Raw genomic sequence first — 24,734 nt, 5'->3', positions numbered from 1 at the left:
GCTCCAGCGATCCTTCCGCCTCAGCCTTCCAAGTAGCTGGAACTACAGGCGCACGCTACCATGACCGGCTAATTTTTTGATTTTTGTTGTAGAGATGAGGTCTCACCAAGTTGTCCAGGTGGGTCTGGAACCCACGGGCTCAGGCAATCCACTTACCTTGGCCTCTCAAAGCATGGGATTAGAGGCTGAGCCACTGGGTCTGGCCTGGAATAGCACATTTTTATCATGATTTGATTATTTTGATTTTTAGAGATTTTTATTATCCCAGTATTCTCAGGCTTAAATACTAGAAAATTTATTAACACATAACTAGAGTTATTAGGCCATATAATATGGCCCAATATGCATGAATTTGCAGGTAATTTCTATTTGTTCTCAACATTATTCCCCATTTTTATGACTCAGTTTTGTGACATGCATATATTTATTCTACTTCTTAGTGACTAACTAAGCCTGCTGATGATTCAAATTTCCAGGATGTTGTGACAATTTATGGGGACAATGATGTAGAATATTTATAGCTCTGATTATTCTGTGCAACCTGGGACATTCTGTTACCATTTTATATGGCTACATAGACATGGATACTCACCACAATGTCTGCATTTTTAAATGATGCTTGTTCTTCCACATTGATTTTTAAAGAGATCTGGCCACTGAATTCCTCCTAAGAATCCATTCATGCTCCAATTTTTAAAATCATTACCTATTGAAATAAACAGGACATAGTGATTTTATGAAAGCATTATTGATAGAAGAAGAGAAGTGACTCAAATTGAGATAAAGGTAGAACATGTAGCTCAGTCATGCTATACTCAGATTATTGTTGCAGAAAAAGATTTTTCCCATTTTCATAATAATTGAAGTTCAACATAACTACAGCCAGCAAAATGAATGCTCCAGACACAGGACCCTCTCCTGCCTGCGCCTTGCCCCTCTAGTGAGGCTTCATGGCCCTGCTATGGGCTCCCAGATGTCCTGGTGCTTCCTTCTCTCACGATTTATCTCACCAAGTGGTCATTTTCTGTTTGCCTAGTCATCTCTGAGGTTTTTGTTGGCAGGGAAATGTACTTCAGCTTTATTGTCTCTATGGTGGCACATAGTACCAAACACGTAGAAGGGTGTCAGTGAATGGATGAACAAGTGGGATTAAGGAAGCGAGTCAGTTGCCATGACCATTGTCTCTGCCTGATATGAGTAGTAGGGTTCATGGTAGTAGCATTTCTGATGTAAGACTTGACTTTCCAGCTGGTAAAATTGAAGAAATCGCCACCAAGGTAAGAGCCACGTTCTAGAGTGTTTTTTCATGCCATTGTGAGTTCTGAATAATAATGGCACTTTCTGTTTTACTTGTTTCTAAGCAGTTTCACTCCTGTTTGGTAGTTGGAAACAGAACCTTGCTAGACCTGTTTTCTTATGGCAGTCGCTAGCATTTATAAAACATTCAGTGCCGCCCACTCTGCCAAATCTTTGTGTGGATTATCGTAGTTAACTTTCACAACAGCCTGATGAAATAGGTGATTTGCAGGTGCTGAGGACATGGAAGCATAAGGAGGTTGAGTAACCTGTTCATAGACACAGCAAGTGAAGGATTTGGGCTCAAAACCAGTCAGGCAAGCTCTAGGACTGAGCTCTTTATCATTTCCCAATGCTATTCCTGTTTTGGTTTTTTCCAAGCCATTTATCACTGTGTGAAATTTTTGTTTGTTTCTGTACTAGAAGGCTTACTCCTTGATTGCAGAGAATGGCATTCCCAGGTGTAAAACAGCACCTGGCACCAAGTAGGTGTTCATTGAGTATTAAATTGATGAAATACGCCCTTCCAGAGCGGAAAATAAAAGATAAGGCTACTAGGTAATATCTAAGTGCTTACAATCCTTACATTTTATGAGTATTCATTTTAGGAAATAATTTGTTCAAATGGAAGACTCCTTTAAAAATGGCTTACAGAAACTCTTAACACTACTGTATTAAATATTCATCCACACATGTAAGAATGTTGACTATATATTAACTCAAACTTCCACACTGAGTTTAGGGTTGATGCAGTTTTAGACCCTTCTCTGGGGGAATGTTATTCTTTTATGTTGCTCATATCCACTCTGTTATACCTAAAATGTGCACAGCTTTGCATTCCAAGATCTTGGATCTTGTCCACTTCCCATTTCTCTCATTAGCCAATTAGGTCTAATAATTGCAAATAAAGAATAATGTAAACAGAGGTATTATACAGAACCACAGAGGACCTAGGGCCATCAGGAGCTGCCTGGGATGTTGCATCACTGGAGGTTAAAGCTGCTTCTTGAGCCACTTTGTTGTCACCCCTCCTTCTTTCCCTTTTTTATTTTTTGATTTCCTACCTTTTATCCTTTTACTGTCTCCTTCCTGAATATATTGATGGCCTCTTCACTGAGTAGTTAAATGAGACAAATCTAGCTGCTGTAAAAGCAGTTTTCTTTCTGCCAGTAACACAGTGACATTGGCTTCTAATTCCATCCCCAAGCCTGATTGCCCTCTGTAACTTCTGTAAGATCTTCTGTCTCACCCCGTACCACTATGTGGGCTTTTGAATCTTCTAGTCCTTCTGTACCATTGATACTAATGTTCTGTGATTCTGGGACTACTTTCTTTATACAGGGATTCCTAATTATTTGCTTAATTGGGAAGTTCTAAAATACAATTACAGCCATTTTCTTAAAGTATTATGTAAATTTTTTTTTTTTTTTTTTTTTGAGTTGGAGTCTCACTTTGTCGCCCAGACTGGAGTGCAGAGGCTGCTCCCAGCCACCGTAGCCTCGACTGCTGGGGTCCGGCGATCCTTCCGCCTCAGCCTTCCAAGTAGCTGGAACTACAGGCGCGCACTACCACGCCCGGCTCATGTTTTGATTTATTGTAAAGATGAGGTCTCACCAAGTTGCCCAGGCGGGTCTCAAACCCGCGGGCTCAGGCAATCCACTCACCTCAGCCTCCGAATGCGTGGGATTTCAGATTGAGCCACCGAGCCTGAATTATGTAAATATTTTAAGGGCACACTTTTAATTGAAATAAGTACATAGGTAGTAAAAATTTCCCCTACCACATCCTTGATCTGCACCCTTACATGTCTTCCCCCGGAAGAGTTGGGACCTTGTTCTTTCATGTTGGAGCAGAGTTCATATCCTATTTATTTCATTTTATGTAGTTCATTCCATAGTTATTTTTGAAATATTGTCATTTGTTGTTATTGTTTATATTCAGATTATATTCAATGCCCATACTGCATGAGGAGGTTTAATGAAACTGCAGCCAAGAGACATATTAATTTCTGCAAGGATCAATCTTCTCGCCGAGTCTTTGACCCAGCCCAGACAGCAGCCAAATTGGCATCCAGAGCTCAGGTAACTGTCTCTTCCCAGGTGTTGGAACTTGTGCCCTTGCAGGCCTGGGGCAAGCAGGAAAAACTTACTAGAGAATGTCAGTTACTCATTCTAAGACGTGTAAGCGTCAAGAGAACTGATCACCATCACTCATCCCCATGGGAGTCAGTTTCTTTTGGCAGGGCAGTGCTTTCCATCTAATAGCACATTTGTGTGTTTTAGAAAAATATCTTGAAAGCTTTTTTGGATGAAGACTTGAGTATATAAATACTGTTTCTATAGCATTATAGGAACTGTTTGTCCAACATTGGTTATCATCCTTAACCACTGAGGAAAGAATTGTGATTCTTAAGTGAAACTGCCTGAGTTGGGGTGGCTGTCACAAGGAAACTGCCCTATCAGTCCGTGTGTCTTGTTCTATAAAGGAGGCTCTTCAGTCTTTTATTTAAAGCCACAGAATCAGCAAGTTAAAGGGTTATGTGGATGAATGGAAGCAACTGTTATAAGTGGATTCAAAAAGGTAAAATAACAACTTGAGGTAAAATACCACAAATTTATAAAATGCAGAACTAGAGTCAGCAAACAACTTTGTACACATCAAAGGTCCCAGGGCCATAACTCACACTATAGCATAAAAACTTAGTTTCATGGCTAGGACACCAAGAAGAGATTAAGTTGGTCTGAATACTTTTAAGAGAATACAACATGTTTAGAAAACTTTCCATTAAAGGGATGGAACTCTTTCAAACAGTAGCATCTCTCACAGACTGTGGATTCTGAACTCTATCCCCATATTCATTAGAGAATTAGTGACCATCTGCTGTGTATCAGACACTATGCTAGGTATTGGTTAATCAAGACATTGTAGTTGAAAGGAGGAGAAGGACTTGGAATCAATACAGCATGGAGTTTGTGTAGTTAATGTATATATGAGGGCTGTGGAAGAAGAAGCCACTGTGATTCCTGGAAGTCTTCAAAGGCAAGCAAACGTCTTCCCCTTAAATATAAAAATGGGCTCACCAGCCTAGAGTTGGAATTGGAAAGGATTTTATGCATAAAGCATCCACCTTTTGAAGCACCTACCTGTGAGGCTAAAGCATAGAGTTCCTGTGGAAGACAAGGTGGGCAGCCAGATCTAGAAGGACTTTAACTCAATTCAGTTCAGAGGAGGAGGCAAAGAGGAATTGATTGGATAGATGACCAGAATCTGACGACAGCCAGGTCTGAGAGTCTGGAAGCAGGAACTGGGAAGTCCCCAGGCAACCAGGCAGTCCTTCTTTCCATCTTGCCATCCAGTTTTTTCCTCCTGCCTTTTCTCCACCCTGTATACTGGCTTTCTTGGCTTTTCTGTCTAGTTGTCTATTATTGGCCTCAGGTGCCATCACTAGGTAGTATAGATTGATCAGTGGAGACTGGAGTGACATGGAATTGGCTTTTTAGAAAGGTTACCCTTACAATTACTGTTTAGGATGGATTGGTAGGAAAGAATGAGGACCTGGAGTATGAGGATTAATGGGGGTATGTGGGAGGAAGAATTTCAGAAATAATTGATGAGACTGAGAAAATGAAGTATTCAGCTCCATAGCCTGAACAGATAGAAATACTATATCTCTTGATAAAGGAACACAAGAGGGAGGAGATAAGTGTTAAGGGACAGTGGTTATGATAATAGTTTTAGAGATTCAGTCTTTACATCTGAGATAGCATGGAAGCAATGTAATATAGAAAGAGCTGGGATTCTGCAATCAGTAGCCAGTGTTTGAATTTCAGTTCTATAACTTATCTGTAGGTAAACTTGCCCAATTTACTTAAAGTCATTGAAGCTCACTTTAATCTGTAAAATACGGTTAATCACATGTGCCTTGCTGAGTTGTTAGAAAGATTATAGGTAAGTAGATGATCCAGCTCCAGCGTCTTGTGTATAGGGATTTCTCTATCCTTCCTCTCTCCACTTTACCCCACCCTTCCCCTCTCATGTAGCCTTTTCCTGTTGGTAGGATTGGCACCACAATTTTGAAGGGATATGACTGCTTTGCGCTTGGATTCAGCCTAATTTGGAAACGTTTTTAAGTATAACTCCACCTACACTTTGTAAAGCAGTAGAGGGCAAGTTATTTTTCTACAAATGTTTCTTCTAACCAGTCCATGAAGTAAGTCGGCATTAGTGGGGCCAAAGAGAGCACAGGGAAGCAGCAAACGGAAGTGTTTTTTTATTCTTGAAGAAGGCCAGCTGGCTGTCCTGTATGTAACCAGTGACTTGGCTGCATTCCCCTCCTTGTTTTCCAGAACTAAGTGGTGATTGGGAACACAGAAGAAAAATTGCTTGCTTTTTGAATTCCTTCCCTCACTGTAGAGTATATCTGAACAGCAGTGTTTGTTTGCCTTGTGCCAGCTTCACCACTTTGGGGCCTTGCCTAATGGTGAAGCTTATTCAGAAATGGAACAAGAGGGTAGGGATTGTTTCAGTTCTGAAGACTGTTAATGGCACAGTCAAAATGTGTTTCTATTTTAAACATAATCAACTTTAAAAATGTGTCATACCCTTAACCAAAAGAGACCAATATGGGTCTCTAAAAATAGCTCTCCTTGTTTGGATGGAGTTGAGCTGCCTGCTTTAGTCTCACAGCCATCCTTGACCAAGTAAGAATTCACACTCCAAGTAACAGGTTATCTTCACACAACAGTTTCTATGGCACTGGCAGTGGAATCAGTGGTGAGGTCAAAGGAGCTTGTGAAAAACCTGTTGGTCCTTATTTTGTTTTAGTGTAACCATTCTGCTGCTGCTACTCTGTAGAGAGGGGGATGGCATAGGGATATTGGAATTTCATGCTCAAAACATTTGCTGCCTGCCAATCTGTTTTTCTTCTCTGTTCATGTTAAAAAACAAAATCATCTTCAAGTGTAATGAAAAAATAAAATGTTCTATAAATATATCCTTATTGACACTAAGTGATTTCTTATGTATCCCTACAACTAATTTTATGGGATAAACATACTGCCAACAACCCCAAGGGCTTAATTATGGAATGAAAGCTCCAAACCCAGATATGGCTTTGAGTATCAGCAGGGAGGCCAGGAACCAGACAAAGTGAGGTGCAGTGTGTATGTATCTCCTCTTCCCCGGGGTACAGAGAGTCCCTGAAGATGATGCTAATCTGCTGCTGATTAAATGGAAACAGCTTTATCTCCTGTGTAGTACCTGAGATTACAGAAGTGTGCTCCCTGTGTCTCTACTTCTCTTTCCCTCTGTAGGGTAGGGCTCAGACAAGTCCAAAAAAGGAACCAACTGTTACCAGTGCTGTGGGAACTTTGCTGCAGAACAGGGCCACGGAGGCCATGAATGGAGGCCCAACCAAGTCAGGTGAGTCAGAGCATGTATTTCAGCTCTCTAATGATGGAGGTCAGAGGTGGCCATTGTTGGTTTTGGGATTTATCAGTGGTCAGCAAAAGCTATCATGACATTCACTGTTGCTTTTGGATACAAGGGTATGTGGATTTGTTTTAGATTAAAACATATTTGCCAAGAGGGAATATTTCTTAATTTATCAAGATTATATGACTTTGACAGCATACAAAATCAAATCCAATTACAGCAGCAGGAGTCTAGACCTATTGTTCTCCTGTCTAGTAAAATTGAAAGGAGATCAAGAGTAAGGGAAGACCACATGCCATGTGTTGTATTGAAAATAAAGGGAGAGTTTCCTTTCTAGAAATAAACACAGATGCTTCTTGATTTACAATGGAATTATGTCCTGACAAACTCATTACAACTGAAATATCATAAGTTAAAAGTGCATTTAACACCCCCAATAAAACTTCCTTAAGCTGAAAAATTGTAAGTCAACCATTGTAAATAGGGGACCATCTGTACTCATCCCATGGTATCCATGGGGATTGGTTTCAGAATCTCTGAGGTGTAGTATTTACATATATCCTTTGCACATCTTCCTGTATACTTTAAATCATCTGTAGACTACTTGTAATACCTAATATTACTTAAAATAGCTATACTACCTAACAACTAATGTAAGTTCTATGTAAGTAGCTATTATACTGTATATTTTAACTTGTATTTTTTATTGTATTGTTTTTTATGTGTTAATATTTTTGGTCTTTGGTTTGTTGAATCTGCAGGTGGAGACCTCATGGATAGGGAGGGCTGTCTGCAGTTTCTTCAAAGTAGTAGCAAGGCATAACTACCATTATAGTTCTGGATGATAGTAGCCACCCTAATGGGTGTTAGGTGGTATCTCATTTGTAGTTTTGATTTGCATATTTCTAACAATTAGTGAGATGTTAATCATCTTTTCAGATGCTTATTGGTTATTTGTATATCTTCTTTGGAGATATGTCTATTCAAGTCTTTTGCCCATTGAAAGTCTTTTTTTACTTAGTTCCAGTGTGATAGAAAAATTTTGTTGTTGTTGTTGACTTTTAGTCTGCATATTAATCCTTTATCAGACATATGATTTACAAATATTCCCTCCCATTCCATGAGTTGCATTTTTACCCTGTTAATATTGTCTTTTGATTCACACATTTAAAAAACTTTCATGGTCATATTTGTTTGCTTTTTCTTTGGTTGACCATGCCTTTGGTGTTATATGCGAGAAATCATTGCCTAATTCAAGGTCCCAGAAATTTACTCCTATGTTTTCTCCTGGGAGTTTTATAGTTTTGGATCTTATGTTTTTGTATATGATCCATTGTGAGTTAATTTTTATATATGGTGTTAGATAAGGGCCTGATTTGATTATTTTCACATGGATATCTAGTTTTCCCAATACAATTTATTGAAGACAGCCATTTCCCAATTCAGTGGTCTTGGCACCCTTGTCAAAAGTCGTTTGACCATGTATACAAGCATTTGTTTCTGGACTCTATCTCATTGAACTGTATGTCTTTCCTTATGCTAGTATTGTTTTGATTACTGTAGACTTGTAGTAAGTTTTGACATCAGGAACTGTGAGTCCTCCTTGGCTATTTTGGGGTCGTTTGAGATTTCATATGAATTTCAAGATGGGTATTTCTATTTCTGCAAAAAGCTTCATTGAAATTTTGATAGGGATTACACTGAATCTGTAGATTGCTTTGTGGACGTCTTAACATTAGTAAGTAATCAAATCCATGAACATGGAATATATGTCTACTTATGTTTTCTTTAATTTCTTTCATCAATGTTTTATAGTTTTCAGTGTACAAGTCTTTCACCACATTAATTCCTAAGTGTTTTATTATTTTTGATGCTACTGTAAATGAAATTGCTTTCATAATTTCCTTTTCAGGTAGTTCATTGTTAATGTATAGAAGCACAACTGACTTTCATGTGTTAACTTTGTATTCTGCTACTTTGCTGAATTTATTTGTGAGTTCTAACAGTTTTTTTTGTGTGTGATATCTTCAAATTTTAAAAAAATCATAGTGCCTGTGAACAGAGATAATTTTATGTCTTCCTTTCCAATTTGGATGCCTTTTATTTCTTTTTCTGGCCCAATTGCTCTGGCAACAACTTCTAGTACTGTATTGAATAGAAATGGTAAAAATGGGTATCCTTGCCTTGTTCCTGATTTTATAGGGAAGGTTTTCAGTCTTTAAACACTGATTGTGATGTACTCTGTGTGTTTTTCATATATGGTTTGAGGTACTCTATTCTTAGTGTATTTAATGTCTTTATCACGCAAGGGCATTGAATTTTGTCAAATGCTTTTTCTTTATCAATTGAAATGATGGTGTTATTTTTGTTCTTCACTGTGTTAATATGGTGTATTACATTGATTGGCTTTTGTGTGTTGAAACATCCTTGCATTCCAGGAATAAATCCCACTTGGTCCTGGAGTATAATGGTATATAAGTCTTTTAATATGCTGCCAACTTTGGTTTCCTGGTACTTTGTTGAGAATTTTTGCATCGGTGTTTATAAGGGACTGGGATGATGCTGGCCTCATAGAATGAATTAGGAAAATTTCCCTCCCTTCAGTATTTTTGGGAAAAGTTTGAGGAAAAATTGGTGTTCTCTTTAAATGTCTGGAAATCTTCCCCAGTGAAACTATTAGGTCCAGAACTTTTTTTATTTTTCATGAGATTTTCTATTACAGATTCAATAGTTTTACTAGTTATAAGTTTATTCAGACTTTCTGTTTCTTTGTGGTTTAGTCTTGGCAGGTTTTAGTTTTATTTAAGTTATCCAATTTGGCATATAATGTTCGTTGTACTCATAAAATCCTTTTTATTTTTGTAGCATTGATAATAATGCTTTCACTTTCATTTATAATTTTTACCATTTGAGTGTTCTCTCTGTTTATCTTAGTTCATCTAGCTAATGGTTTGTCAATTTGTCAATCTTTTCAAAGAATCAACTTTTGGTTTCATTGATTTTTCTGTCATTTTTCCATTCTCACTTTTCTCTATCTCTGCTCTAATCTTTAATATTTACTTTCTTAAGCTAGCTTTTTTTTTCTTTTCCAACTCCAACCCAAAGTTGAAACTTCTGCTAGCTTTTTGGTGTAGTTTCCTAATTTCTTAACTTGCAAAGTTAGATTTTTGAAAGGTCTTTTTTCTTTGTTTGTTTGTTTGTTTTGAGTTGGTGTCTGTCTGTGTCACCCAAGGCCAGAGTTCAGTGGCATAATCACAGCTCACTACAGTCTCAACCTTCTGGGCTTAGGCAATTCTTCTACCTCAGCCTCCAGAGTAGCTGGGATTACTGGTGTGCACCATCACACCAGGCTGATTATTTTATTTTATTTTGTAGAGATAAGGTCTTGCAATGTTTCCTAGGCTGGCCTTGAACTCCAGGGCTCAAGCAGTCCTCCTACCTTGGCCTCCCAAAGTGCTGGGATTACAGGCATAAGCCATCAGCCCAGCATTGTTTTTTTTAATATAAGCATTTATAGTTGTAAATTCCTCCCTTAGCACTGTTTTTGCTGAGTTCCATCAGTTTTGGTGTGTCATGTTTTGAGTTTCATTTGTCTCCAAGTGTTTTTAAATTTATCTTGTGATTTTTTTCTTTGATCCACTGGATGTTGAAGAGTATGTTGCTTAATTTGCACAAATTTTTTAATTTTCCAGTTTTACTTCTGTTTTATCGCGTTGTGATTTGGAGAAGACACTTTGTATGACATGTATCTTTTGAAATTTATTGAGAGTTATTTTGTGGTCTAACATGTAGTTCATTTTGGAAAATGTCCCACATACACTTATGAAGAATGTGTATGCTGTTGTTGGGTAGAGTGCTCTATACAGTCTGTTAGATCTAATTGGTTTATTGTGTTGTTTAAGTTCTCTGTTTCTTTACTTTTCTCCATCTGGTTGTTATTGAGAATGGGACATTGAAGTATCCAATTACTATTGGAGAACTGTCTATTTCTCCTTTCAGTTCTGTTGGATTTTGCTTCATCTATTTTGATGGCCTGTCATTAGGTTCTTCTTTGCTTCTTATAATCTTTTTTGGTCTAAAGTTTATTTTGTCTGGTATTAGTGTAGCCACTCCTACTGTTTTTGGTTATTTTTGCATGTTAGTTATTTTTCCGCCCTTTCACTTTCAATCTATTTGTGCCTTTGGATTTAAAGTGAATCTCTTATATATAGCATATAATTAGACATTTTTTATCCATTCTGCCAATCTCTGTCTTTTAATTGGAGACTTTAATCCATTTACATTTAAAGTGATTACAGATAAGGAAGGACATCTGGCATTTGTTATTTGTATAGTTTTTTTTTTTCTTCTCATTTTCTACATTACTGTCTTCTTTTGTTTTTACTTTTTTTTGCAGTGAAACATTTAAATTACTTGCTAATTTTTGGGAATATATAGTCTATAGCTGTTTCCCTTGTGGTTACTATCAGGATTATATTTAGCATCCTAATGTTACAACACTCTAATTTGAATTTATACCAACTTATCTTAAATAACACAGAAAAACTCTGCTCCTTCAACAGCTTTGTTTCCACTTCTTTTGGTTGTTGATGTCTCAAAATTGCATCTTTATACAGGTTGATATCCCTACTCTGAAAATCTGAAATCTGAAATGCTCCAAAATCTGAAACTTTTTAAATGCTGACATGATGTTCAAAGAGATATTCATTGGAGCATTTCAGATTTTAGCTTTGTAAATTAGGGATGTTCAACCATAAGTATAATGTAAACATTACAAAATTCAGAAAACATCAGAAATCTGAAGCCCTCTGGTCTTAAGCATTTCATATAAGAGATATTCACCCTGGATATTGTGTGCCCAAAAACATAAATTAATAATTATTCTAAGTTACTTAAATTATGTATAAAACAAAATGTGGAGTTTCAAGCCAAGGTTACTAGTTTTTAGACTAATAATTGATTTTTTAATGTATTAGCCACTTAAATCATGTAGAAAACAAAGAGTAGAGTTACAAACCATTGTTACAACAATATTAATTTTTATAATTATCTGTTTACCTTTATTGAGATCTTTATTTCATTTTACAGCTTCAAGTTACTATGTAGTATTTTCTCATTTCACCCTGCAGGACTCCCTTGAGTATTTCTTGCAGGGCAGGTCTCATGGTAATGAACTCCCTCAGCTTTTGTTTCCCTGGAAATGTCTTAATTTCTCCCTTATTTTTTTTTTTTAAGAGACAGGGTCTTATTATGTTGCCCAGGCTGGACTCAAACTCTTGAGCTCAAGCAGTCCTCCCACCTCAGCCTACTAAGTAGCAGAGACTGCAGGCACATGTCACTGTGCCCATCCTCTCTTCTCTTTCATTTTTGTTTTCTGTTTTTGTTTTTAAATTTTATTTTATTGTAGAGATGTTGGGTACAAGTAAGGGTTAACTACACAAGTAGGCTACATGCAGGTGAAGTTTGGGCCCCCAACAGGCCTTCACTTCCCCTGGTTTGGGACCAGGTACCCTTCGTTTTGTTAATGTTACCCCTCCCTCTCAACTCCCCCCCCATCCCCTGGAAGTGCTCAGTGACTGTTGATCCCTCCCTTGGGCTAATGTAATTAAGTTCAGATCACATTTATGAGTGAGAACGTGCTGTATTCAGTTGTTTGTTTCTGTGATAGATCACTAAGTATGATGATATCTGACTCCATCCAATTTGCTGTGAAGTTCCTAATTTTGTTCTTCTTTATGGATGCTTAATACTCCATTATGTTTTTGTACCACATTTTGTTTAACTGGTCCACTTTTGATAGGCAATAGGATTGGTTCCATGTTTTTGCTATTGTAAATAGTATAGCTATAAACATACATGTGCAGGTGTTTTTTTGGTTTGTTTGTTTGTTTGTTTTGTAGAATGATTTGTATTCCTCTGGGTATATTCCAAGGAGAGGGATTACTGGATCGTATGGAAGGTCAATTTTTAGTTCTTTTAGGAATCGCCACATTGCTTTCCATAGAGGTTGAACTAGCTTGCACTTTCACCAACAGTTAGAAGTATTCCTTTTCTCTGCACCTGGGCTAGTAACTGTTGTTTTCTGATTTATTAATGATGGCCATTCTTACTGGAATTAGGTGGTACCTCATTATAATTTTGATTTACATTTCTCTGATGATTAGTGAGACTGAGCTTTTTCATATATCTGTTGGCTGCTTGTATATTGTCTTTAAAAAAGTATCTATTCATGCACTTTGCCCACTTTTTAATAGGGTTGTTTGTTTTTTTCTTTCAGCTTGTTTGAGTTTCTTGTAGATCTTGGTTGTTAGGCCTTTATCAGATACACAGCAAATATTTTTTCCCATTCTGTAAGTTGTTTCTCCACTCTCTTGATGGTTTCTTTTGCTGTGCAAAAAGGCTTTTTGTTTGATGAGATCCCGCCTGTCTATCTTAACTTTCATGGCATTCTCTTTTGGGAACTTAGTCAATAATTCATTGCCTACTTCAATGTGATAAGGGTGTTTCCTATGTCTTCTTCTATGATTCTTACAGTTTGAGGTTTTACAATTAGGTCTTTGATCCATTTTGAGTTGATTTTAGTATATGGTGATAGGTAGGGGTCCAGTTGCATTCTTCTGCATGTGGTCAGCCAGTTTTCCCAGCACCATTTGCTAAATATGGTCTCCTTTCCCCAGTGATTGTTATTGGTGGCTTTGTCAAAGACGAGTTGGTTGAGAGATCATATTTTTGCCTCAAGAATCTCTGTCTTGTTCCATTGGCCTATGTACCTATTCTTGTACCGATACCAGACTGTTTTGGTTACTGTAGCCTTGTAATAAAGTTTAAAGTCTGGAAGTGTGACATTAAGCAACATGCTGCAGAACAACTTTTGGGTCAACACAGAAATCAAGACAGAAAGAAAAAGTTTCTTTGTATTTGCATACTAGTGTGCATAGTAATTTCTGGTAATCTTTTAAATTTCTTCAGGGTCAGTTGTGACTTCGTCTTTTGTGTTTCTAATTGTGTTTATTTGTACTTTCTCTTCTACTTTGTTCCTTTTGCTGAGGATTGTTTTAGCTATTCATGTTCTTTTCTGTTGCCATATGAATTTCTGTATTGTCATTTCCATGTCTGAGAAAAATGTTAGTAGGTTGATGGATATTGCATTGAATCTATAGATTACCTTGGGTAGGATGGATATCTTGACAATACTGATTCTTCCAATCCATGAGCAAGGAATGTTTTTCCATTTCTTTGTGTCATTTTTTATTTCTTTGAGCAATGTTTTGTAATTTTCGCTGTAAAAGTCTTTCACTTGTTTGATTAGGTGGTTACCAAGGTATTTCTTTTGTGTGTGTGGCTATTGTGAATGGGATAGAGCTTTTTATTTGGTTCTCTGCCTGTTTGTTGCTGATGTATAGAAACCCAACTATCTTTTGCACATTGATTTTGTACCTCAAAACTTACCAAAGTCGTTTGTCAGTGAAGGAGGTTTTTGCTGGAGTCCCTGGGGTTTTCAAGGTATAGAATCATATCATCTGCAAAGAGAGATAACTTAACTTACTCTTTTTTTTTGAGTTGGAGTCTCACTCTGTCGCTCAGACTGGAGTGCAGTGGCCGCCCCCGGCCACTGCAGCCTCAACCTGCTGGGCTTCGGTGATCCTTCCACCTCAGCCTTCTGAGTAGCCGGAATTACAGGCACGCGCTACCACGCCCGGCTGATTTTTTGATTTATTGTAGAGATGAAGTCTCGCTGCCCAGGCAGGTCTCTTACCTGTGGGCTCAGGCAATCCACTCACCTCAGCCTCCCAAAGGTGCGGGATTACAGGCTGAGCCACCGAACCCGGCTAGCTTAATTTACTCTTTTCCATTTGGATACCTCTGACTTCCTTCTCTTGCCTGACTATGCTGGCAAGGACTTCCAACACTATGTTGAACAGGAGGGATGAGAATGGCATCCTTGTGTTGTTCCTGTTCTCAGGGGGAATGCTTCCAACTTCTGCCCATTGAGCAAAACATTGGCTATTTATCATAGGTGGCTCTTACTGTTTTGAGGAATGTTTCTTCTATGCCTAGGTGTTCAAGGGTTTTTATCAAGAAGGGATGCTGGATTTTGTCGAATGCTTTTCTGCATCTAATGACATAATCAAGTGGAGTTTTTTTGTTTTTTTTTTTACAGCTGTTAATGTATTGAATTATGGTCTTGTGAATGTTAAATCGGCCCTGCATCTTAGGATTGAAGCCTACTTGGTCATAGTGGATGATCCTTGAGATGTGTTGTTGGATCCTATTTGCTAGAAGCTTGTTGAGAATCTTTGTATCTATATTCATCAAGGAGATGACCTGTAATTTTCTTTCCCTGTTGGGTCTTTGCTGGGTTTGAGTACCAATGTGATGTTAGCTTTATAAGATAAATTGGAAAGAATTACATGTTTCTCGATTGCCTGGAATACTTTTGGTAAGATTGGTATCAGCTTCTTCTTGTATGTCTTGTGAAATTCAACTGGAAAGCCATCGGGTCTGGGGCTTCTTTTGGTTGGTAGATTTCTTAGATGGAGTTGATTTTCTGGATTGTTATTGATCTGTTTAGAATTTCAGTTTCTTCTTGACTTAACCTTGGGAGCTTGTGTGATGTCAGAAAGTCCTCCGTTTCCTTTAGGTTTTCTTATGTATTTACATACCAGTGTGCATAGTAATTTCTGATAATCTTTTAAATTTCTTCAGGGTCAGTTGTGACTTCATCTTTTGTGTTTCTAATTGTATTTATTTGTACTTTCTCTCTCTTTAAGTCACTTTGGTCAGTGGTTCATCAATCTTAGCCTTTCAAAGAACCAACTTTTTATCTTGTTGATATTTTCTATGATATTTTTGTCTTCTGTGCCCTGCAGTTGTGACTTTATCTTGGTGATCTAGATTCTTCTGCTGAAGTTAGGATTTTGGTGGTCTTGCCTTTCCATCTCTCTTAGGTATGAGATTAGGCTATTTACTTGTGTTCTTTCTGTTTTCTTGATGTATGTTTGCAATGCTATAATTTTCCTCTTAGCACTGATTTCATGGCTTCCTAGAGATTCTGATGTGTCTTTGTTTTCATTTGTTTCCAGGAAACTTGTTCTTTCTGTCTTGATTTCTATGTTGACCCAAAAGTTGTTCAGCAGCACGTTGTTTAATGTCAATGTCTTTGTGTGTTTTGAGGGTTTCTTGTTGGTAGTGATATTCATTTTTATTCCACAGTGATCTGAGAAGGTGCATGGTGTCATTTCAGTCGTTTGGAGTATATTCCATGTGCTGATGAGTAGAATGTATACTCTGTAGTTGTTGGTTTAAGTGTTCTATAGAGGTCTATTAAGTCCATTTGTTGAGCATTGAGTTGAGGTTTCATATCTCTTTATTAACTTTTCACCTCGATCATCTATCTAGAGCTATAAGTGGGGTATTTAGGTCTTCGGCTATGATTACGTAAGAGTCATTGTCCTCTCTTAATTTACTTAGTAGTTTATTTATAAAACCTGCTGCTCCTTTGTTGGGTGCATATATGTTTAGGATGGATATTTCTTGCTGGTGACTTGAGCCTTTTATCATTATGTACTGTCCTTCTGTATCCTTTTAAAACTTTTGATTACTTGAAGGCTATTTTGTCTGATATTAGAATAGCCACTCTTGCCTTCATCTGTTTTCTGTTTGCCTGAAAGTTCATTTTCCAGCCTCTAACTTTGAGTCTGTGGATTTACTTTGCAGTGAGATGAGTTTCCTGGAGGCAGCAGATTTTTAGATCATACTTTTTTATCCAATTTGCCTCTCTATGTCTTTTCAGTGGTGCATTTAGTCCATTCATGTTCAGGTTAATTGAAATGTGAGCGTTTATCCCTGTCTTGTAACTCTTAGGGGTTTGCTTTGCTTCCTTTTAACGTTTGTAATTATATATTTGTATGTTTTCATTTTTGTGAGTGCCCTGCATGCTCTGTTAACTTTGTGCTTGTCTGACTTTTGTGATGGACATGACTGTTCTTTTGTTTTTTCTGTGCTCAAGACCTTCTTAAGTATCTCCTGCTGGGCTGATCTGGAGGTGGCATATTCTTTTATGGGTTGGATGTCTGTGAAGGTTTTTAATCCCTCATCACTGGTGAAATTTAATGGAAATTTAAAAATCCATCCTCAAAATAAATAACAAACAAACAAGCATGGGGAACAGAATCAATCAAGCAGAGGAAGGAATCTCAGAACCTGAAGACCAAAATGTGGAATTAACTCAATTTGTTAAAAACATAAGAAAAAGAAAGAGCAAAGCCTCCAAGAGATGAGTGACTATGTGAAGAAGTCAAACCTACACTTGAATGGTATCCCTGTAGCAGAAAAGGAAGTGGAGAACATCTTGGAACAAACATTTCATGTGGTCACCCAATAAACCTTTCCTCATCTTGTCAGAGATGTGACTAGTCAAGCACAAGAGATTCAGAGGACCCCTGCAAGGCATCACATGAGAATACCAACCCCTAGACACAGAGTAATCCACCTCCACAAAGTATGTATGAAAGAAAAAATCCTAAAGGCAAGGTAGGAAATTGGCAGGGTAGGAAATTATTGGTTGGAATTGCTTATCTTTAAGAATGTTAAACATTGGATGCCAGGCTGGGCATGGTGACTCAAGCCTGTAATCCCACCCAGCACTTTGGGAAGCTGAGGTGAGAGGATTACCTGAGCCCATGGGTTTGAGAACAGCCTGGGCAGCTCAGCGGCAGCTCGTCTCTACAATAAAAAAAAAAGCCAAGCATGATAGCGGGCACCTGTAGTTCTGGCTACTTGGAAGACTGAGTGAAAGGATTGCCTGAGCCCCATGGGTCAATGCTGGGGTGGCCATGTGTGTGCCACTGCACTCCAGCCTGGGTGGCAAAGTGAGATTCCAACTCAAAAAAACCCAAAAAAACCCTGGACTCCATTCTCTTCTGGCTTGTTTCTGCAGATAAGTCTGGAGTGATTCTGACTAGTTTTCTCCAATAGGTAGTCTGACTTTTCTCTCGTTGCCTTTAGGATTTTTTCTTTCATACATACTTTGTGGAGGTGGATTACTCTGTGTCTAGGGGTTGGTATTCTCATGTGATGCCTTGCAGGGGTCCTCTGAATCTCTTGTGCTTGACTAGTCACATCTCTGACAAGATGAGGAAAGGTTTATTGGGTGACCACATGAAATGTTTGTTCCAAGATGTTCTCCACTTCCTTTTCTGCTACAGGGATACCATTCAAGTGTAGGTTTGACTTCTTCACATAGTCACTCATCTCTTGGAGGCTTTGCTCTTTCTTTTTCTTATGTTTTTAACAAATTGAATTAATTCCACATTTTGGTCTTCAGGTTCTGAGATTCCTTCCTCTGCTTGATTGATTCTGTTCCCCATGCTTGTTTGTTTGTTATTTATTTTGAGGATGGATTTTTAAATTTCCATTATTTCAGAATAGACTTTTTCTGAAACTGACCAACTCTGCTATGATTTCATTGAGTTTTTCTTCTTGTTTCTCTTGGTTTCTGTTTATTTTTGCCATCTAATCTCTGCTTTCTGTGGCTGTCATCTGGGGCAGGTCGTTCTGGGAGGTTTCCATTGTTTTTGCTTTGGTGGCTGTTTTTTGGGACACTGTTTCTTTAGGACTCTGGGGGTTGTCTGTGTTTTTCTGTTGATTTTTTTCTCATTTGTGAAAGGTCCCTCCTATATAATTCCATTACTCAATGAGGGAGAAGCATTCACTTCTGCTGCTTGCTCTACCCTGTGACAGGATACCATAATTGCGGGTTCTTTCTCCCTCTGCTAAACTAGTTGAATCAGCTTCCAGCCCCTGAAGTAATGAGAGAGGGTGAACTGACTTGTCTTAGAATCTCTCACCCCTCCCCTTCGTTGAGCCGAACCTCTGGCCTGGAATAGGATGGGTGGTGGAATACCTAGAATCCTGCACCTGCCATTGCATTCTGATCTCTATGTGTACAAAGGGACTCCAGCTGGGTGCAAGGTATATTGGTGGCTGGGTCCCTACTCTCTACCCTGCTTAGCTTGAGAGGTACCAGTCTGCTTCTCCACTAGCTGCCTGTAGTGGGCATGCCAACCACATTCACTCTGCTGGAGATTCTCTTTCTACCTAGAAAAAGGCCACCACTGTGGCAGCTGGGGGGTGGGTCCCATTCCCCATTTCACTTGGGCTTCAGTTGCCCCCTCCTGTGTCCTGATCAAAGTTCCTCCTGTGTGGGATGGACAGCTCATTCATGGCTGGGAAGATGCAGATTGACTAGGCTTTTTCTTGACTAGATATTGGTATTTTATAGCCACCCTGTGATGTCACTAAGTAAAAGGTAGAGTTCTTAAAATGGCCCACACTAGGCTCTGTAATACCATCTGAGCTCACTTTCTACTATTTCTTCTCAATGCTGCCCAGTTACAGTGGCCTCTGTGTTCCTGGACCATAACATACATACACTTTCTTGCCTCAGGGCCTTTACACTGGCTACTTCCCTGCTGACACCAAAAACATTCTTTTACTAATCTTCACTGCTCACTCATTCACTTCCTTCAGTTCTTTTCTGAAGTGTCATTTTCTCAGTGAGTCTTCACCAACCTCTGTACTTAAAATTAAGCATGCCTTCCATAATTTATTTGTACCTTTTTTCCCACAGCATTTTTTGCCATCTAATTATACATATTTAACTCATTTTATCTCCCCATTCCTCTAAAATGAAATGTAAGTTTCAAGAAAGTAGGGAATTGTCTAATATATCTTTGCTCATTGTACTGCAATATTCCCAGTTTTGGGGGGATTATTTGTGGCATGTATGATGCATCAATAAGTATTGTTGAATAAAATATAGGGGGAAAAGTTAAAAAAATTTGGGGGGGGGGAGTTGGGCTCTCACTCTGTCATCCAGGCTGGAGTGCAGTGGCACAATCATGGGTCACTACAGCCTTGACCTCTTGGACTCAGGTGATCCTTCTGCCTCAAGTCTCCCAAGTAGCTGGGACTACAGGTATGCACTACCACTCCCGGTGAATTTTTTTATTTTTATTTTTGAAGAGATGAAGTCTTACATCTCTCTCTTGCTGAATCTGGTCTCGAACTTCAAGGCTCAAGCAATCCTACATCAGCCTACCAAAGTGCTGGAATTACAGGCATGAATCATTGTACTTAGCCTGAAAATCTTGATTCCATAATTTCTCACTTAAATTACTAGCATATGAGTGGAATTGTGATTAATTAGCTTTAGGAGATAGCTTTTTATTTCAGACTTAAGATGCTTTTGTTTTTGGAGTTGGAGTCTCTCTCCATCACGCAGGCTGGAGTGCTGTAGCACACTCATGACCACCCCAGCATCCATCTACTAGGCTCCAGCAATCCTTCTGCCTCAGCCTTCCAACTAGCCAGAACTACAGGCATGTGCTACCACACCCAGCTAATTTTTTGATTTATTGTAGCGATGAGGTATGACCATGTTGTTCAGGCTGGTCTAAGACACTTTAAAAATTAATTTCTTGTTCTTTTCTGTGATCTTATTTGATTACATTTAAAAATAAAATTGCTAGGGTTAGTGTGCCTTTAAATTAGTCTCATGTCATTTGGAACCATTCTGGGGAGGAAACAGCAGTATACTGAGGGAAGATTAACTCTCTAAAATGTTTAAGACATGGGAAAAAATTGCTGGATGCCTTTTACTGATGCAAATAGGCCCATACATTAAAGAGAATCTCACCTTGTGTCCATTTCTTTGTTCTGGTTTGTATTAGTCTATTTGTAACATGATACTATTTTTACTGGTACATAATATTTGTATATATGTATGGGGTATATATGGCATTATGTTACATGCATATAATGTGTAATGATCAAATCAGGGTATTTAGTATGTCTGTCACCACAAACATTTATGGTTTATTTAAGTTGGGAACATTTCAAATATTCTGTTCTACATCTTTAAAATAAAAAATAAAATATATTATTGTTAACTGTAGTCATCCTACTATGCTATCGAGCACTAGAATTTACTCTTTCTATCTAACTGTATGTTTGTACTCATTAACCAAGCTCTCTCCACCACTACTCTGCCCTCCACACCCTTCCTGGCTTTTGGTAACTCATTCTACTCGCTACCTCTATGAGATCAACTTTTATAGCTCCCAAGTATGAATGAGAACACTTGATATTTGTCTTAACATGTGTCTGACTTAATTCACTAAACATAATGGACTCTAGTTTCATGCTGCAAATAACAGAATTTCATTCTTTTTTATGGATGGGTAGTATTCCATTGAGTATATATACCACATTTTCTTCATCTGTGTATGGTCACTTAGGTTGATGCCATGTCTTGGTAATTATGAGTAGTGCTGCAATAAACATGGGTGTGCAGGTATCCCTTTGATAAACTGATTCCCTTTCCTTTGAATAAATACCCAGCAGTGAGATTTCTGGATTGTACAGTAGTTCTCTTTTTAATTTTTGAGTAACCTCTGTACTGTTTTCCATAGTGGCTATACTAATTTACTTTCTCAACAACAGTGTATAAATGTTCTCTTTTTTCTGCATCTTTGCCAGCATTTGTTATTTTAAAAATCTTTTTGATAATAGGCATTGTAATTAAGATAATATCTCATTGTGGCTTTGATTTGTATTTCCCTCATGATTAGTGGTATTGATCATTTTTCATATGCCTGTTGGTCATTTGTCTTTTTTTTCCTGTAACCAAGGGTGAGAGAGATGTATATTTTTGGGGAAGTGTCTACACAGATTATTTCCCCATTTTTAAATGAAATTATTTTATTTTATTTTTTGCTATTGAGTTGTTTGAGTTTCTTGTTTGAGAATTTTTTAAAAAGTATTTTTTATTTTTTGTAGAGATGGGATCTTGCTATGTTGTCCAGGCTGGTCTTAAACTCATGATCTTAAGCAATCCCCCCACCTCAGCCTCCCAAAGTGCTGGGACGACAGGCATGAGCCACTGCACCTGACCAGAGTTCCTTGTATATTCTGAGTATTAGTCCCTTGTCAGATGAGTAGTTTGTAAATATTTTCTCCCATTCATCAGGTTGTCTCTTCATTCTGTTGATTGTTTCCTTTGCTATGCAGAAGATTTTTAGTTTGATATAATTCCATTTGTCTATTTTTCTTTTGGTTGCCTTGTGTTTTTTAAGTCTTAGCCATAAAATCTTTGCCTAGATCAATGTCTTTGAGCATTTTCCTATGTTTTCTTCTAGTAGTTTATAATTTTGGGTCTGACATTTAAGTCTTTAATCTACTTTTGGTTGATTTTGGTGTTTATTGAGGAATAGGGGGGTCTAGTTTCATTCTTCTGCATTTGGATGTCCAGTTTTCTCAGCACCATTTGTTGAAGAGGGTATCCTTTCCCTAATACATGTTCTTTGATACCTTTGTCAAAAATCAGTTGACTGTAAATATGTGGCTTTATTTCTGAGTTCGTACCATATCCTGCAATTTTACTGAATTAATTTATTAGTTCTAAGAGTTTTTTTGTGGAGTCATTGCTTTTTTAATGTATAAGATCATGTCACCTACAAGGAGGGACAGTTTTACTTCCTCTTTTCCAATTTGTATTTTTTAAAATTTCTTCCTCTTGCCTTAGTTCTCTGGCTAGGATTTATAGTACTATGTTGAATTAAAGTGGTGACCCCATCTCTATAAAAATAAATTTTAAAAATTAAGTGGTAAAAATGGGCATCTTTGTCTTGTTACAGCTTTTCCACATTTAGGATGATGTTAGCTGTGGGTTTATCATATATGACCTTTATTATGTTGAGGTATGTTTCTTCTGTGCCTAATTTTTTGAGAGTTTTTATCATGAAGGGATGTTGAATTTTATCAAATGCTTTTTATCTGTCTATTGAGATGATCATATGGTTTTTGTCCTTCATTCTGTTGATATGATGTATCACATATATTGAGTTGCATATGTTGAGCCATCCTTGTATTCCTGAGATAAATCCCTCTTGATCATGGTGTATTTATTTTTTGTTTGTTTTCTTGGATTTGATTTGTTATTATTTTGCTGAGAATTTTGCATCTATGTTTTTCAGATATTGGCTTGCAGTTTATTTTGTGTGTGTGTCCTTGTTTGGTTTTGGCATCAGAGTAATGCTCATCTCATAGAATGAATTAGGAAGAATTCCTTCCTTTCAATTTTCTAGAATAGTTTGAGAAGAATTAATGTTAGTTCTTCCTTGTAAGTTTGATAGAATTCAGCAATAGAAATCATCAGTCCTCGGCTTTTCTTTGTTAGAAGACTGTATCACTGATTCACTCTCATTATTCATTATTGTTTTGTTCAGATTTTTTATTTCTTTTTGATTGAATCTTGGTGTGTCATTAGGAATTTATCAATTCCTCCTAAGTTTTCCATTTGTTAGCATATATTTCTTCATAATAGTCTCTGATGATCTTTTGTATTTCTGTGATATCAGTTGTAATGTTTCCCTTTTTGTTTCTGATTTGGCTTATGTGTTTTCTCTCTCTTTTTCTTGTTTAATTTAGCTAGTGGTTTATTGATTGGGTTTTATCTATTCAGAAAACCAGCTTTTCATTTTGTTGATCTTTAGTATTATTACTTTTTAGTCTCTGTTTCATTTATTTATGCTCTGACCTTTCTTAATTTTTTCTTCTATGAATTTTGAGTTTGGTTTATTCTTGCTTTCATAGTTCTTTGAGGTGCATCATTAGGTTGTTTATTTGAAAGTTTTCTACTTTTTTGATGTAGACATTTAGTGCTATAAAATTTTCTCTTAGCATTGCTTTTGCTATATCTCATAGATTTTAGTATGTTGTGTTTCCATTTTCATTTGTTTCAAGAAATTTTTAAAATTTCCTTCCTTTTTTCTTCATTGATCCAATTACTGTTCAGGAATATGTTGCTTAATTGTCATGTATTTGTATAGTTTCCAAAGTTCTTCCTATTATTGATTTCTAGTATCATTTCATTATGGTCTGATAAGATACTTGAAATGATTTTTTACTTGTGAAAAGTGTGTTGAGACTTGCTTTGTGGCCTAATATATGATCTTTCCTGAAGAATGTTTCATGTGCTGATAAGAAGAATGTATACTCTTCAGTTTCTAATAATCTGTCCAATATTAAAAGTGGGGTTCTGAAGTCCCCAGCTATTATATTGGAGTCTATCTCTCCCTTTACATCTAGTAATATTTGCTTTATATATCTGGGTGTCTGATGTTGGGTTCATTTATGTTTAGAATTGTTATGTCCTTTTGCTGAATTGATTCCTTTATCGTTATATAATGACCTTTTTGGGGGTCTCTTTTTACTGTTTTTGACTTATTGTCTGTTTTATCTAAGTATAGCTACTCCTGCTTGCTTTGGTTTTTGTTTGCATGGAGTATCTTTTTCTATTCCTTCATTTTCCAACTTGTATGTGTCTTTATAGGTCAAGTGAGACTCTTATAGGCAGCATGTAGTCTTGTGTGTTTTCTATAATCCATTTAGTCAGTCTAAATTTTTAAGTGGGAAATTTAATTTGTTTATATTCAAAGTTATTATTGACATGAGAGAACTTATATCTGTCATTTTATTGTTTTATGGTTATTTTGTATATTCCTTTTTTCTCTCTCTCTTATTGTTTGTTACTGCGGTTTGGTGGTTTTCTATAGTAGTTTCAAAAACCAAAATGAGTCACTATACTTATATCAGATAAAAACAGACTTTAAGTCAAAAAACAGTAAAAAGAGACAAAAATGTCATTATATAATAATAAAGGGATCCATTCAGCAAGAGGACATAACAGTTCTAAACATTTGAGTCTTTTTCTTATTTGTATGTCTGCTCTACCAGTGTGTTTTATATTTTTTTGTGTGTTTTTGTGATGGTAGATATAATCCTTTCACTTCCAGATGTGGGACTCCCTTAAACATTTCTTGTACAGTCAGTCTAGTGATGATGAATTTCCTCAGTTCTTTCTTGTCTGAAGAGTATTTCTCCCTCATTTTTGTTTGTTTGTTTGTTTTTGAGCCAAGGTCTCACTCTTTGTCCAGGCAGGA

The 24,734-nt window shown here is 37.2% G+C and overlaps 1 protein-coding gene across 1 annotated transcript in view; it reads left to right on the top strand.

Moving 5' to 3' along the window:
• ZC2HC1B (zinc finger C2HC-type containing 1B) overlaps nucleotides 1–24,734 on the top strand; it is a 56,672-nt gene that overhangs the window by 25,494 nt on the left and 6,444 nt on the right. The window contains exons 5-6 of the mRNA XM_021709747.1: nucleotides 3,238–3,377; nucleotides 6,609–6,717. Of these exons, the coding sequence (XP_021565422.1) occupies nucleotides 3,238–3,377; nucleotides 6,609–6,717 (249 nt within the window). The remainder of the gene's footprint in view (nucleotides 1–3,237; nucleotides 3,378–6,608; nucleotides 6,718–24,734) is intronic.

This window comes from Carlito syrichta, unplaced genomic scaffold (genome assembly GCF_000164805.1).
Source record: "Carlito syrichta isolate Samal-C Ts95f unplaced genomic scaffold, Tarsius_syrichta-2.0.1 Scaffold279568, whole genome shotgun sequence".
In the NCBI taxonomy this organism is placed as follows: domain Eukaryota; kingdom Metazoa; phylum Chordata; class Mammalia; order Primates; family Tarsiidae; genus Carlito; species Carlito syrichta.
The sequence above is the reverse complement of the archived record's forward strand: the minus strand, read 5'-3'. Positions and strand labels throughout refer to the sequence as shown.